Here is a 17,111-nt window from a genome sequence, read left to right on the forward strand (position 1 = left end):
AAATATGAGGTAACAATTCAATTTTTTAATAATAATAATAGTATTATAAAATTAAATTAATCAATATACCACAAATCACCCTCTCTCTCTCTCTCTCTCTCTCTCTCTCTCTCTCTCTCTCTCTTATATAGTAACACTCGTCAACGATGCAACATAGGTGAGCACGATAGTACTGCGCTTTTACTTGGTCTAACGCAAGAAGCAGCACCACTCCATAGCCACACCGATGAGAGTGCACTATTTCAGCCCCACTGCTCTTGTCGATTCAGCCTCGTCATAGTTAAGAGCCCTGCTGCTTCTTGTTGATTCAACCATGTTGCAATGAGAGTCACTTTCTAATAGTAGCGCTTCAGGGACGGATTTAGAATTAGATCCAAGACTAGGCTAATACGCGAAAAAAAAATTTACACACAAAAAACTATTTTTTTTCAAAAAAAAAATGCATTAAAAAATAAATTTCTTGGGCCTTGGAGGGACTATAGCCCAGCCCAATCTTCCCTATATCCGTCTCTAAGCGCTCGTCGACGACGAACGCCGTGGCTATGGTGGTGGTGGTGGTGGTGCCACTTACCATTGCTTTCTTTCATCTATATTTGTGTTTCTCTATTTGCGTTGGTGCAATCTATTTTATTTTTCATCTCCACTGTTTTCTTCATCTGTTTGGAGTGGTGTTAATATTGTAGTGTGGTCGAGGTGGATGAGACAGTGAGTTTGAGGAAATGATGGTGGTGACAACGAATTTGGGGATTTTTTTTGGCTTAGGTTGTGTTTGTGATGTGGTTAAAGATACAGGTTGTTGGTGGTGTGGTGGCGATAGCTGTGCTACGTTGCTGATTAGGTGGCAAGGTGTTCGTTTGGCGCCTGTGGTAGGGTGAGGGTTGGGATGAGATAAAGGGTGTTTGTGGACAATTATTTGATTGATTGTAATCAATAAATAATATGTAACATTTAAAAATGAAAGATTGTGATTAAATTTGTAATCTTGACTTATAATTTGTTAATTGTGATCAATTAATTTGATAATTTGTGATCGTTAAATAAGTTATAATCAAGTAGTTTGATAATTTGTGACCATGAAATAATTTGGAACCTATAAAATTTATGATTTGTTACCTAAAAATGATACATGATCTATTAATTTAATAATTTAAGATTGAAAATAAATTGTAACCTATAAATATGTGATTTGTGACCACCCAATTATTTTGATAATTTGAGATCGATAAATAAATTATGACCTATAATTGTGTGATTATGACCTTAAATTATATAATGGTGATGCTAATATGTTTAATTAATAAAATATATTTAATTAATAAATTTCAAATACAGCCTTATTTTTAAATGTTTAAAACTAATTTCTTCAAAAATAAAATTGTACATAATAACCACCCTATTTATGTATTGTCCCTTATTTATAGGGAAAATTACCTAGATCCATTCTTTTCAAGAATACATTTCTAAAACAAGTGGGTGAAAGATTAAATTTCAATAGTCCGGTGATAAATACTAATTTTTAAATTAATTAATTACACCCACCTACACTACCACCCCTGAACATTTACTCCATACCCTATTCATTTTCTAACCCACGCACACTCTTTCTTCCCCAAAAATTGATCAGTACTCTCTTACCCAAAAAAAATCATCGGTGGCTTCTTCCCCACCCTTATCCTTTAGATTCCAGCCACCTACCACTTCTCTCGTCGGAGTTTCGCAAAAATCTCTTCTTTAAAAGCTGATGAGCTTAGATTTTGGGGAAGTGCCAATGCAGTACATGGGTCACCTAAAACAGAACCAGTCTGTGAGGAGAAGAAAATCGAATGTGAACATGGGGACCATATGGTAAAGAACAATCAGATTTACGGCTTCTCTCTCGTAATTTCCTCATCTTTTTGAGAAATAACTGAAGAAGAATCTTGGAAATCTTTATTGAGAAATATTCAATAATCAATTGGTTGGTATTTTTTGAAGCTGTTGGTGGAAATTAAGGTAGTGATGATTGTTGTTGTGGATTTGAATTAAAGATGTCAGTAGTGGTGGTGGTTATTATTTTTCCGAACAGATTTGCTATGGTGGTTGGAGATCTATTTTTTTTTTGTTCGAGATCTGGTTATGACTGTTTGTGACCTATTTTGTGTTCATTGTGACCAGTTGTGACTTGAGATTGATATGGTCACATACAATCACATTGAATACAAACTTGGTCACAATTAATTACACCGAAAGTAAAGTTGGTCACCGTGATTTTCAGATAACATAAGTCAGTGAATTGGTCACTATAACACAGGTATGGCAAATCTGATAACTACAATGCACCACTATGACTATCACAAATTTTTGGAGATTTTTTTGTCATCGGAGCCAGAACAATTGGTAGAATAGTCATCGGAGCAGTTTGCCAGAGCAGTCATTGGAGCGTTCATTGCAATAGTTTGTCAAAACGGTTGCCAGACCAGTCGCCGGAGCTACTACCTGAACGATTGCTAAAGTGAATGTGGGAGGCGATGGCTATCTCCCGTGGAGAGATGGAGGGAAGGCGGTGTAGTGGGTGATAGGATGGGGTGAGTGAGGTGGCATGAAGTGGAAATAATTAATGTATATTATATTTATTGTTTAATATTTAATAAATATATTTACCGCCTGATTTTTGAAATATTTCAATGAATTTGTTATTTATGAAATTTGTTTTTATAATGTTGTAGTTATGTAGTCTTTTCTTATTTCTAATTAGACATAAATCTAGGAATGGCAATCGGGCTCACCGCTCGGGTTGCCCGTGGCTCGGTAGACCCGAGTCTAGGCTCGGGCCGAGCCCCATTTTGGGGACATGGGCTTTGCCCGAGTTGGCCCGTGAGCTCGCGAGCTTTTTAAAAAAAAAATTTGAGGTTGTCTTGGCAGCAAAACTGCTGCCTTTTAAACGCGGCAGTGCTGCCTTAAAAGGCAGTCAAGCTGCTGCCTTAAAGGGAAAAAAGGGGGGAGAAAACGAGCCTGCCCTACTCAGCCCCAAAAATACCCGAGGAAAGATCGGGCCGAGCCTTTTTTTTTGGCTGAGCAGCTCGAGCCCGCAAAAAAGCTTGACCATTTTAACCGGACTGAGCCCGAGCCGAAACTTTAGGCTCGCGAGCCGGCTCAGCCTGGCTCGTTTACATCCCAACATAAATCTAGGGGGGATCACATTTTAGGTCTAATGTTTACCCCAATTCAAAAATCAAGTAAACAATATGAAAATTCAAAAATCAAGATGTATTTAATTAATTAAAAATATTTATGAAATAAAAGTAATAAAGTCACAGTTACATGATTAATGGACACAATTCATAATTATAGGTCACAGAATTATTTACTGGTCATAAAGCATCTAACTAATTGGTCACATATTATTTCATGGTCACAAATCAAAAATTTCGTAGGTCATATATTATTTCGAGGTCACAAATAATTCAAATTACATGTCACATTTTATTTATGGGTCATATAAGTCAGAGTTTATTGTCACAATTTATTTTTTAATCACAGACACGTAATATTTAGTCACAAATCAGTCAAATAATTGGTCACTGATTCCTAAATAGTTAGTCAAAAATTATATTTCAGTAACAAGTTATCACTTCTTAATGTCACAATTTAATAATTGGTCATATATAACCAAATAATTGGTTCATCGCCACCGCCACTTGCAATCACCCTCGCCAGCACCACCATCGCACTACCACCATCACCATGACCATCCGTTGCCACCATTGTCAACACCTCTACCTGTACCTCCAACAAAAACTATCACCAAATCCACCATCACCACCAGATCCCAAAAAAAAAAAAAAAGAAAAAAAAAAAAAAAAACCCAAAAAGGCAAAAAAAAAAAAAAAAAAAAAGAAAAAAAAAAAAAAAAAAAATCCCAAAAAAAAAAAAAAAGAAAAAAAAAAAAAAAAAAAATCCCAAAAAAAAAAAAAAAGAAAAAAAAAAAAGAAAACCCAAAATACGAATTGATCAGATCCAAAACTCAAAAAAACCCCTAAAATGCAAATTGATCCACTACACCACCACCATCACAGCCGCCACCTACACAGTCAAATCACAACCAAAAAACCATTCAGAACACCATCACCTCCACCCGCTAGATCCAAAACCCAAAAAATAAAATTAAATAATGGTCACAACACCCTAGACCACAATTTTCATTCCCACTCCACTGCAGTTGCCGTCGCCATCACCATCGCCACTGCCACAGTCACCACCACACCAACATCAACTCCCATCATCGCCAGCAGTGCCACCACTTCATCACCACCACACCTTCATAGCTGCCAGTCGACAATTCTAAAACTACCACTACACCCACATCAACCACAAACCACCATCACAACAACCACACACACCACAACAATTGTACAAAAATCACCACAGCAACCATCGGCCACATAAGCCACCATATCTATCGAAGAAATCAAACTCAGTAATTAAGAGAGAGAGAGAGAGAGAGAAGAAAATAACATATCTATTGGTGGGCCGCCGCCATCGTCGAGCACTAGATCGTCAGAGTGGGTATTCATCGAGAGTCATTCGAGTGGTTGCAGAGAGAGACACCTGAGTGTAAACCATGGAATGAAAACTGATTTATTAGGTAGGAGTATGGAGATATGTTTATTTACTTTTATAGGATTGTTATTATATATTAATTATCTGATTTGTGCTTAATTAAACTTTTTACCTGATTTAAGGATAGTGATCTTTAAAACCTTGGTGGGATGTAATTTTCCCTAAATCTGAATATTGAGCCCAACCTTCCGCCGATTTACAAACCCAGAATATGACCCATAGACCCAAAACACTCCCTTTAAGACTAGATCAATATCAATAGAAAGGGAAAAGTGGTAAGTTACTTGCTCTGGAAAGTGGATAGTTATGGAGAAATTAATGTTTCTATAGATATACTAATTTATTATATACTCAAAATTTAGAAATATTACCCAACTTGGAAAACCTTATATAGCCCCCGTTTGCTCCCATTTTTTATACATTTTAATGTCCAAAGTATTTTTTGAAAAAATGTGTAGTTGAAAAAAATGTAAAATTTTTTATTTACATATAATATTATTTTATAAAAGATTGTTTGGTTGAAAATTAAAGAAAAAATAAAAGAGAATGGGGCCAAACGGGGCAAATTTTCAGTATGATGAATATCTTAATAGGACAAAACCGTGTATGTCAAATCAGAAGCACGAGATCCATTATGTGGCCCAAAAAATTTAGACAACTGCTTAATGCTTGTTTAAGTGGACTTATAAATAGTCGTGGAACCAGATATTTTTCATTATAGGATCAAAGTTAAGTTACAATTTTTTTAAAAGATCGAACCTTAATTTGCATTTTTTATTTTTTGAGGCATTGCTATCTTCTTCGTTGGATCCCAAAGTATACGCGGAGGGTTTGTTCAAGTTGTTGAAGACGGATGTGTAATCGTCACTGACCAGAAATTAGGAAAAGTTTTTAAAAAATTAAATCAAAATCAGAAAACATTGTGGGGTCAATGGCCCCACATGAACCATGTGAATTCGCCACTGTTTACCAATAAGGGTCAACATCGTTATTAATGAAACAAGCCATCTACGTAGTTTTAATTGAAAAAGAAAAACTGCCGACGTCGACCTACTCAATACACATTTTATTGGTCATTCTCTTGATGGATGACTGAAGCAACTTACTATGTCTATGCCTGAAGCAACTAGTAAGTTTTTCTAACTGAGTCAACATATTTAAAAGATTTCTCAAAATGTGAGAGAAATGTTCATGTGTGACATAAAAATTGGAGAAATATATGTCAATAGCTCCAACAAAGACAGAATTCTTCCTTAAGGAAACAATTTCAAGTTCTATAGAACACACAAATGCAAAATTCTCTAGCATACACAATATTTGAAAGAATTGTGTTACAGATACAGCTTATTTTACAACATTGTTGACAGCCTTCTTACATGAGAGAGTGGGGCCGTGTTTAAAATAATCGTGAGTCTCACATTGTGTGAAAGAGCTGTCAAATAAAGTATACAGAATATGTTGTACACTTGTCATTTTTCTATTTGAAATGTTTAAGCCTAGCTAGTTGCAAAGCTAGAGCTTTCTGTAATGCCAAAGCGTTGATCATACATAAAGTTTTTAATCTGAAAGTGCAATCGAATTCTCTTAAGTGAGCCTATTGTAAACAGGCAGGGATATTAAAATCAAATTTTTTATATATTTTGATAAAGTCGATGAAATGCGTTATTGAAAAGTTGTGAATCCCATTAAATAAGTGGTTAACATTAATTGCTGACATTCACTTAAATTAAAATTTAGTTTTTAATCCCTACCAAACATTAATTTTAAAATTTGGAAAGACTCTAACTTTACCAAAAGTTAGTTCCATTTTTTCCCACTTTCTTACTTTATTACCCCAACTTCTATATGAATTAGACGTTACTTTCACACTCATAAATCTTATTTAAAAATTTTCTTTTATAATCTTGTGTTAATTTCTCTGTGCAATAATCATGCACAATTGGCAAGAATTGCTATTGCCTATTTTTACAAGTAGCTACCAAAAAAAGTTACTCCATACCATACCCAAAAATTAATTATCTTGTTTTTCACAAATTTTTCCTCCTCTCGATAAATTTCCTATATTGCATTTATATATATATATTACTGATATATCCAGCCACAGAAAAATCCATTGGTAGGGACAGTAAGAAATCACCGGTAGCCCAACAGATGAACACCAGCTGCCAAGTTTGAGTTAATACATTCACAAAACTGTGTGTACTGTGTGCTGATGTGAATCACACCGACAAAGCCACAAACTAAAACCAGTAAAGTGCAGCTAATATATGAATTTCAAGACCAGCCTCTTCTTCATTGGTAAGGTTTTCTGTCCACTCATTTTACTTTATCTTCTGCATAATCTGTAGATTTACACTGATACTGTTGTAAGTAGTATATATTATTGCCAAGTTTATGGGTTTATTTCATTTTTGTGGCTTAATCTGCATTGAACATGTGTTTACTGCTTTTATATGATGAATTGCTACTAGTAATTGGTTATATGTTTAACAGCTAGATTCATTATTGGATGAATTTCGAGCTTGTTTGATGAATAAATGTTTGAAAGATTGTTTCAAGACTCGTCGATTTTGTCTCCTGAACCTTGTGTTAAAGTAGCATGACTAATAAATTCCATCAAAAATAAAGTTTATTTTCTATTTTGTCGAGTCTAACGTAGCAAGCGTGCCGTTAAAAGTTCCCAAAAAATATTGAATATTGGAGCAAGTTTCATATATGTGACTTTGAAGTTGTATAAATTCTTTGCTGATTTGTATTGAACATGTTTTTGCTGCTTCTAGTTCTGTATATATGATGAATTGCTGCTTGTAATTGGTTACATTTTCAAGGGCTAGATGTATTATTGGAGACATATGAGAAGTTTAGCTTGTTTGGTGAATAAATGTTGGAAAGAGTGTAATGAAATTTCTTGTGAAGTGACCATAGAGTTTGCTTCACTCTTATGTGCAATTATGTGTTCTAAACCTTTTTGTTGAAGAAGTGTAGAAACTAGATAGGGTTAAAGGAAGAACACGTTTGATGAGTCGAAGACTAGATGTTGAAACTAATAAATAACAACTGATAAATCTCGTCAAATGTGATCTGTAATTCTTATTTTGTTCAGTCTAACGTACCAAGCATGTCCTTTAATGAAACAAGCCATCTACGTAGTTTTAATTGAAAAAGAAAAACTGCCGACGTCGACCTACTCAATACACATTTTATTGGTCATTCTCTTGATGGATGACTGAAGCAACTTACTATGTCTATGCCTGAAGCAACTAGTAAGTTTTTCTAACTGAGTCAACATATTTAAAAGATTTCTCAAAATGTGAGAGAAATGTTCATGTGTGACATAAAAATTGGAGAAATATATGTCAATAGCTCCAACAAAGACAGAATTCTTCCTTAAGGAAACAATTTCAAGTTCTATAGAACACACAAATGCAAAATTCTCTAGCATACACAATATTTGAAAGAATTGTGTTACAGATACAGCTTATTTTACAACATTGTTGACAGCCTTCTTACATGAGAGAGTGGGGCCGTGTTTAAAATAATCGTGAGTCTCACATTGTGTGAAAGAGCTGTCAAATAAAGTATACAGAATATGTTGTACACTTGTCATTTTTCTATTTGAAATGTTTAAGCCTAGCTAGTTGCAAAGCTAGAGCTTTCTGTAATGCCAAAGCGTTGATCATACATAAAGTTTTTAATCTGAAAGTGCAATCGAATTCTCTTAAGTGAGCCTATTGTAAACAGGCAGGGATATTAAAATCAAATTTTTTATATATTTTGATAAAGTCGATGAAATGCGTTATTGAAAAGTTGTGAATCCCATTAAATAAGTGGTTAACATTAATTGCTGACATTCACTTAAATTAAAATTTAGTTTTTAATCCCTACCAAACATTAATTTTAAAATTTGGAAAGACTCTAACTTTACCAAAAGTTAGTTCCATTTTTTCCCACTTTCTTACTTTATTACCCCAACTTCTATATGAATTAGACGTTACTTTCACACTCATAAATCTTATTTAAAAATTTTCTTTTATAATCTTGTGTTAATTTCTCTGTGCAATAATCATGCACAATTGGCAAGAATATTGCTATTGCCTATTTTTACAAGTAGCTACCAAAAAAAGTTACTCCATACCATACCCAAAAATTAATTATCTTGTTTTTCACAAATTTTTCCTCCTCTCGATAAATTTCCTATATTGCATTTATATATATATATTACTGATATATCCAGCCACAGAAAAATCCATTGGTAGGGACAGTAAGAAATCACCGGTAGCCCAACAGATGAACACCAGCTGCCAAGTTTGAGTTAATACATTCACAAAACTGTGTGTACTGTGTGCTGATGTGAATCACACCGACAAAGCCACAAACTAAAACCAGTAAAGTGCAGCTAATATATGAATTTCAAGACCAGCCTCTTCTTCATTGGTAAGGTTTTCTGTCCACTCATTTTACTTTATCTTCTGCATAATCTGTAGATTTACACTGATACTGTTGTAAGTAGTATATATTATTGCCAAGTTTATGGGTTTATTTCATTTTTGTGGCTTAATCTGCATTGAACATGTGTTTACTGCTTTTATATGATGAATTGCTACTAGTAATTGGTTATATGTTTAACAGCTAGATTCATTATTGGATGAATTTCGAGCTTGTTTGATGAATAAATGTTTGAAAGATTGTTTCAAGACTCGTCGATTTTGTCTCCTGAACCTTGTGTTAAAGTAGCATGACTAATAAATTCCATCAAAACTAAAGTTTATTTTCTATTTTGTCGAGTCTAACGTAGCAAGCGTGCCGTTAAAAGTTCCCAAAAAATATTGAATATTGGAGCAAGTTTCATATATGTGACTTTGAAGTTGTATAAATTCTTTGCTGATTTGTATTGAACATGTTTTTGCTGCTTCTAGTTCTGTATATATGATGAATTGCTGCTTGTAATTGGTTACATTTTCAAGGGCTAGATGTATTATTGGAGACATATGAGAAGTTTAGCTTGTTTGGTGAATAAATGTTGGAAAGAGTGTAATGAAATTTCTTGTGAAGTGACCATAGAGTTTGCTTCACTCTTATGTGCAATTATGTGTTCTAAACCTTTTTGTTGAAGAAGTGTAGAAACTAGATAGGGTTAAAGGAAGAACACGTTTGATGAGTCGAAGACTAGATGTTGAAACTAATAAATAACAACTGATAAATCTCGTCAAATGTGATCTGTAATTCTTATTTTGTTCAGTCTAACGTACCAAGCATGTCCTTAAAGTTTATTTCTCTTATTTGCCTGAGTTGAAATAGATGAGATGCTGAAGCCAGCAGGCAGCAGAAATCAAAGATCAAAAAGTTTAAAGGTAAAGCATGCCCTTCAAATATGTCTACTACTTGCAATATGCATATGGCTACTTTACCAAGTGAAGCAATCTTGCAACAAGTCAAAATCTGTCTCAACACAAGTATCTGAAAATGAAGAAAACGAGCTTCCAATGTTGAAACTGGGGAGAAAAGACATCAAGCCTCAACTATTTGAAGAAGTGGATCTAGAGGACGAAGAAAGCAAAGCAAAAGAGACCGTTGATGGAGATGAAGAGATTGAAGACGGTGAAAAGGACAAGAATGAAGATGAAGGAGAGCATCAACAGTTGCAGGATATAATCGACGAAGATGACAAGGATGAATAATACAGAAGACAAGTAAAGATGGTACAATATATAACTAGTAATTAATTTAGTATGAGGAGCTGATTTGAGATGCAACAAAAGGATATTTTCAAGGTGGAGTTAAGAAAGAATCTGCACTTTGATTCAGAAAATTACTGATCAAGGATATATTCGTTAAGTGGTTCTTCATAAATGCAATAGCAGAAATGAATGTACTATAAATGAATAAAATCATTGTTCCACAAAATTTTCAGAATTTCTTATGATGAATTCAAAGTATTTTATTAAACTGTATAGTTCTGGTTTTGCACCTCAAGACCAGATGGTGTGTGCATGTACATGCAAATATTCTATGGAATGCACTTCCCTCAAGAATTTACAAAAGGTAATCAAATAATCATTCAATAATAGGATATAACCCCTTTTACACTTCTTTTCTGTTTTTATTTTTTTATCTTAATTTATTCCCTTTTCATTAACTATTAGCCTTGGACCTCATGGTCTCTGAGTACCCTATTCTCTATCTTTTCAGTTTCTGAGAAATGAACTCATATTCATTGCACTTGGGCCCAATTTCATAACTGCCAACTACCAATAGAACAAGTCAATTTAGTATGTCCTAATGAAATTGTAGAGATGACTGAAATAAATTTGTTTGGCTTTAAATTCAATATCACTTGCGATTACCTAATGACATTATGAAATTCACATCACAGAAAGCCACTCACAAACCAAAAAAAAAAAACCCATAAGATTACCTCACAACGTGGTTGCTCTTCAGAACCTGTGGATACATATTTGTACATCTGCATGAGTAAATATAGGATTCACAATGATGGGTACAACATATCGGTGTTTGGTTCTTTTAACCTTTAACATTCGAAAACTTCACATATCACATCAAACCAAATTCGAGAAATATCTGAAAATTCCATTGCACAATGATTGCAGCAGATAAAGGAATTGTTACATGGTTTACAATACTTCAGAGGCCAGTCAGAAAGAGTTAATAGGCAAAACAGTATAATTTGGATAGAGGTGCATACTCATATGCTGATTCAGTTAGCTTAAGCCAAGACAGTGAGATTCTTTATAAGCTTAACTAGTAAGTGCTTACTGATGCACCCATTACAGTATAATTGGAAGCAAGAATACAAAGGATTGCAAGAAAATTGATGCACTCTTCTGCTTCAAGGAAGAATTGTGGTAGCCAACTCTCAAGTTCACTTTTACAAATGCTTACTCTTGACTGGTTGATGTGAATTCCACTGCAACAACATCCATATTATAGATGTGCCTGAAAACAAATGATTCAGCAGTTTAACGGAGTATTAATCTTCTTTAGAAATATATGGAAATATTGATAGAAAGTATTTCTTGGCAAGTATGACAATAGCAGTATTACACAGAAACCCTAATTAGGCTACTATTAGATCCTAAAGTTATCAAAATACCCATATCTCCTAAATCATAAGAAATCCTAATTATAAATGGCACCCATTTATTAGAATGAAAAAACGGATTATAATTATAATGCAGCTAAATGCTGTGTCTGTGATTGTGGCTTATTGCATCTGTATGATAATAGCATCTGCAAAGCAAGCTTAAGCATCCTCATTACAAACGAGATAACGATGCGAAAGAATACTCAAAAGAAAAAAAGAAAAAAATAACATCGTTTCAACAGCGACCAAATAAACAGCAGTAGAAACTAGACAATCATGCACTGTCGAACAGTTTGTGCATTTCCATCAACCCATGTCCACGGCCTTCATATTTCATCAAAAAAATATAGACTCTCAACTATTTATTATCATTCTACATAAACACGCTATTATGGCTTCCAAATCACGTGTTGATGCTAACATGCTGCTGGTTTGCATGGACATAAACAAGGCCATGCATGATAGATAACATTATAAAGATGACGTCTGACAGGGAATGATCATACATGACTGAAGAAATAAATAACAGGCAATTATTTTGGCAGCATTACCCGCAAAAATGCCAACAGTTGTCAGATTTCCAATAGCCATAGTGTGGTAAATGAGGTACTCCGTCAAGAAATGGCCAAAAGCGTATATGAAGGATAAAAAGGTTGCCAAATACAGAGGCTTGTTGTCAAGGTTGAATGCACACAGAAAGCATAGAGTGCAAGTCAACAATGTCCAAACTCCAAATGTCCGTCCATGAATTTCAGTCACTACAATGTTCAAATAAAAGATGGTAAAAGCTTCATTAGGAAAAATTTGCAAGACAGATAATATAGTAAAAATGAATAGGGAAACCGTGATATAAATGCCAGATCATTGCAACCATTTAGAAGTAAAAAAAGGCTTTGTTTGAGCCCCATTTTTATGAAATATGTGTTTTGTAATAGTGCTTTTTTTGGAATGTGATTAAAAAATAGGACAATGTTTTGGGTTTATGTGCAAAATTATTTTATTCGAAGAATGTGGCTAAAAATTAATTTGGAAAAATTGAGTTTTTAAATAATGTGGCTCAAGCACGTGCTTAGTTTATTAGAGGTTCTTTTGAGTTTAACTTTTTTTGTCAAGAAACCTAAAATTTCATTTTTAATTAGATTTTGATTATTGCTTGAATATTGAAATCTTCTCAACATAGAAAACAATTGAACAAGAACGAGTTTGGAGAAGAGAGCTATGTAGCTCGGACTCGGGTGCGGGTGTCGGATATGGGTACATATTTAGGGGTCGGATTCTTCTCATTTTTAAAATTAAGATATGGGGATACGGTTAAAAAGGATCCGAATTGTGGATATGGGTACGAGGATACGTCCTACAATTTTTTTAAAAATTGTTCAATTAAAGTACACAACAACAATATTAAAGCAAAAAGGCAAATTACCACAATACAAATGTTTCATATAATGATAAAAATCCAAATTCAAACAAAACATAATTCAAAATAAAGTTAAACATCCAAAATGTTACAACTTCAAAATAAGTTTTCCACTTGAAATCAAACTAAACTAGCATTCCCAATCAAGCTCTACTCCTCTTCTTCATCAAACGTAATTGCCTCCAATTCTGGCTCGTTAAGGCTCGAAGTGCGTGTTCTTAGGGTACCCTTCCGGTTATAAGTAGGAGGGGTATAACCAGCCACATTACTATTGGCCAAAGTTCTACAAAACTGTCTGAAGTAAGGAGATTTTGCAAAATTGAAGGATAACGCACTGGCATAAAACATTCTGGCAGCCTCTTTATCAGTGTCCCTTTGCGCCATGTTGAAAGTCTTTTCTAAAGGTCCAAGCTATCCTCTTTTCTTCTTCATTTTCTGCTGCAGTAAATCAGAATCACTGGGTAGTGAGACATATTCAGCCCTTTTCCTTTCGTTAATCTCATCTTGTAATTTTTTCCTCTCAACTTGCTCGTGTTCCCTTTTGATTGATTGATGAATGTCATCTGTTATGACTTTACAACACTCGACTCCTTGATTTGGAAGTTTTAGCAAATGAGCCTTCACTTTAGTGTAAGATCCAGTCACTTTTTTATTGCAATAGTTGCAACTCCAAGTCCGATTTCCGCCTCCGCTCACTGCTACGGTCAGTACCTTCACATGGTTCCATAGTGGCTTATCATAGAATTGATTTGCACGAAGATTTGAGGGTCGTTGAGGTGTTTCTAGTGTAGAGTTAGATGGATTCATACTTGAAAATTAGGAGTAAGCAATATTCTGGAATTTTTTGATTGAATTTTCGATTAAAGAAAATAATTTTCTGTAGAGGAAGATGAAAAATATGTGGAGTTTTCTGGTGCAAAAATTCCAAGAAGGCAGATAAAACATCTTTTGCAATTCCAAATGCCCTTTGCAATTCCAAGAGTTGACCCATTATAGGAGGAATCTTCAAATCTGGTGCAATTTACGGGGAAAGAGACTAACTCATCAAAAAGCAATTAATGCACCAGAAATTTTGTCTCGTCCAAAGCTCCAACCCTCATCTTCCCTGTCTACCTGTCTGCAATTACCGGTTAAATGCTGCTGCCATTTTCATTCCTCCATTTCCAGCCGTGTCCGAGTTCAAAGCCGAGTATCCGACCCGTATCCCGTATCCGTATCCGTGTCGTGTCGACAATACTTGGCCAAAAATGGAGAGACCGAGCAACATAGCTTTTAATAGCATAAAAATCAGTGCATAGATTTACCAATTCTGCCAGATGAAATTATGAAATACATTCTAAAATCCCCCTGCATCTATCCAATATATTCCTTCTACTTTCTAAGCCGGTTTTGCAATTACTAATTGCTTTCTACACCTTTAAGATTTAAAGCAGATGCACGCATTTTGAACAGATGCATTGGGTAATGCAATGCAATGGAATTAATTAGCTCCCAATAAAATCTGAAATAAAAAGAGAAACGTCCAGAAAGTAAATCATACACATTAGAAATGCAAAATCGCAATATACTCCAGTCGAGAGGAATTCATAAGCCATAAACCAATCAAGATATCTTTCGAATAACATTCTCCCACTAATATTTTCAAGTCGCATTACTAAGAAGTAAAGCTGCAGCAAAGATCAATAGCATTGATAAGCAACATGAAACACTTCACCAAAGTTGGTTATACTCTCCAAATTCACCATAGAGACTGAGTTTTTTTCCTACAAATCTTAACTACCGGGAATTTTCTCTGAATATACAAAAGCTCAAAACTGTTGTTTCGTTTCCAACACATCCATCTTAGGTGACAACGATACAGCATTTGGAAATTGCAAATTAACATGATGCCTATAAATATCTAATTGTTCTCTGAGAAAAAGATAAATAAATAAATAAATAATCGGCGTGAGTGAAATTATGTGCAAATGTAAAAGGGGGTACTAAAGGGCAGTAAAGATCTGAATTATCTAATCTTGAAGATTCACTAACAGTCTCTCTGATAATGAATGTAGCTTATTTGGTGAGCGTGGATCCAACACAAGCAAACGTAGGAGAATTCGTTCAATTTGGGATCTCGTTAAACATTGTCAAATACCGAGTTACATCAAATCGACTACGTATCACCGAAAAAGAAAAACGACAAAACGTGCAGCAAGTGAAAAGAATAAAATGTAAATGCATACATACATACTTGTGGTTTGGGAGAAAACGGCAATGCGAAGAGCCCAAATGTTGAAGAATCCGAACCATACCGATGCTAAACGAAGTAAACCCACCAGCATCAACCACCATCCAAGTAGCTTCATCTTCACACACTTACTCTGTCAACTGTCGAATTTGAGCTTCAAACAAAATTTTGGTCAAAGATCTGGTTCTCGTTAGACGCTCGGGGAAGAACCAGAACAATAGGGCAGTACACGTGGGGAAGAGGATAAAGAGTAACGCTAAGCAAAATATTTTCAAGAGTAATAATAAGTAGCCTATTGGTTAGAACCTCAATATATTGAGCCCATCATTTAGGCCCACATTATTTAAAAAAATATATTTTTCAACGATCATTTCAACCATATATTTTTTAATAAAATAATATTACACGTAAATTAAAAATATTTCTTTATTTTTTAACCACGCATTTTCCATCAATATACTATTCAAAAATACATTTTCATTTAAATAATATGGTTCAAACAAGGGCTTAATGTCACATTAACATAAATTTTAATGTATGTGATTAAAATATTTTGAATTTCATGAAATATTTAAATTTTATTATTGATTTAAATTTTAAAATAACTTCTAAATTGAATTAAGGGCTAATTTACAAATTTTAAGTTGTTAAAGTCAATATTTAAAATTAATAAAGACTTCAGTTAAAAAGAAAATATTAAAATCTAAGTTAAAGTAAATAATTAATTTTATTCACATATTTTATAGGACCCAAAACATTGAAACTACGTTCCATCAATTTTTATTAATATTTATTAAAAATCTGATTTGTATCTAATATGAACAGGGGCAAATAATTTAAAGATAAGACAACTATATTCACACAATTTTTTTTTTATATATATATGCACCATATTTTAATTATAATAAAGGTTTTCAATATTTATTCACTTAAGATTTTATGTCATCAAATTTTTTCTTGTCGCATTTTTGTTCATAACCTTCAATTAATTAACATATTTTATCTTTTATCACTAATTAAATACAAATATTCTAGTAGCGTTCATTGAAAAGATGGACAAATATTTTATTTAACTTTTGTATTAGTTGTTTATTTCGATTATTTAAAAATACGTGAGATAAATATATTTTTTTGACCTTCATAACGAACATTTCGTATAAAATCGTCTCTATAGATAAGATGTGAAAATTAATATAGAGTTAATAATAAACATTTTTAAAAAAATAGTTGAGAACATAAGTATAAAAATAAGAAAATTTTAGGAACATTTATTATAATTAAAATGTGGTGTAGTTAACAAAAATTGTTATATAAACATATTTACCCTTAAAGATAGATATGAAACACCGTTCTATACGTACACTTTTTTTCACACCTTTTTTCACAACACACACACATACAAGTGGGTGGGGTCCACGATTAAAATAATTGTGGATCCCACCTTTGTGAGAGAGTGTGAAAATTGATGTACAAATAATATTTTTGATAAAAACAAACATATTACAAATGGCCCACAATAAATCCTATTCAAATTAAAAAAAATAAAATAATTGCTCTCTCATTTTATTTTACCAATATTTATCTCCTTAAACACTAAATCCTCTTAGTTCTATCATATTTTTTCATATTGGTCTTAAAACTCAATGCAAGTATCTCGTGAATAATTTTTGAAGCAACACTCTCACATTTTGTATTCACAAGAACATTTTTAATTTTACGTGTTTCATTTATAATTATTAAATGTTATGTTTACTTATTTTAGC

The 17,111-nt window shown here is 33.5% G+C and overlaps 2 protein-coding genes across 3 annotated transcripts; one reads left to right on the forward strand and one right to left on the reverse strand.

Moving 5' to 3' along the window:
• The first annotated feature begins 6,714 nt into the window (after positions 1-6,714).
• On the forward strand, positions 6,715-10,545 carry LOC111386502 (DNA-directed RNA polymerase subunit delta-like). Of its 2 annotated transcripts, none has more exons than XM_023010970.1 (2): positions 6,715-6,897; positions 9,898-10,545. In XM_023010970.1, exons 1-2 carry the CDS (start codon positions 6,867-6,869, stop codon positions 10,275-10,277), a joined length of 411 nt encoding a protein of 136 aa, XP_022866738.1. In that variant the 5' UTR covers positions 6,715-6,866; the 3' UTR covers positions 10,278-10,545. The 2 variants fall into 2 exon arrangements, with proteins under 2 accessions (XP_022866738.1, XP_022866737.1); XM_023010969.1 differs by lacking the exon at positions 6,715-6,897 and adding an exon at positions 8,835-9,033.
• Positions 10,546-11,166: 621 nt separating this feature from the next.
• LOC111386503 (ergosterol biosynthetic protein 28-like) lies at positions 11,167-15,634 on the reverse strand. Its single transcript, XM_023010971.1, has 3 exons — positions 15,352-15,634; positions 12,253-12,459; positions 11,167-11,553 (listed from the first exon to the last, which is right to left on the reverse strand). The coding sequence occupies exons 1-3, from the start codon at positions 15,464-15,466 to the stop codon at positions 11,486-11,488; spliced, it is 390 nt and encodes a 129-aa protein (XP_022866739.1). The 5' UTR covers positions 15,467-15,634; the 3' UTR covers positions 11,167-11,485.
• Between the last annotated feature and the right edge of the window lie 1,477 nt (positions 15,635-17,111).

This window comes from Olea europaea, unplaced genomic scaffold (genome assembly GCF_002742605.1).
Source record: "Olea europaea var. sylvestris unplaced genomic scaffold, O_europaea_v1 scaffold358, whole genome shotgun sequence".
Taxonomy (NCBI): domain Eukaryota; kingdom Viridiplantae; phylum Streptophyta; class Magnoliopsida; order Lamiales; family Oleaceae; genus Olea; species Olea europaea.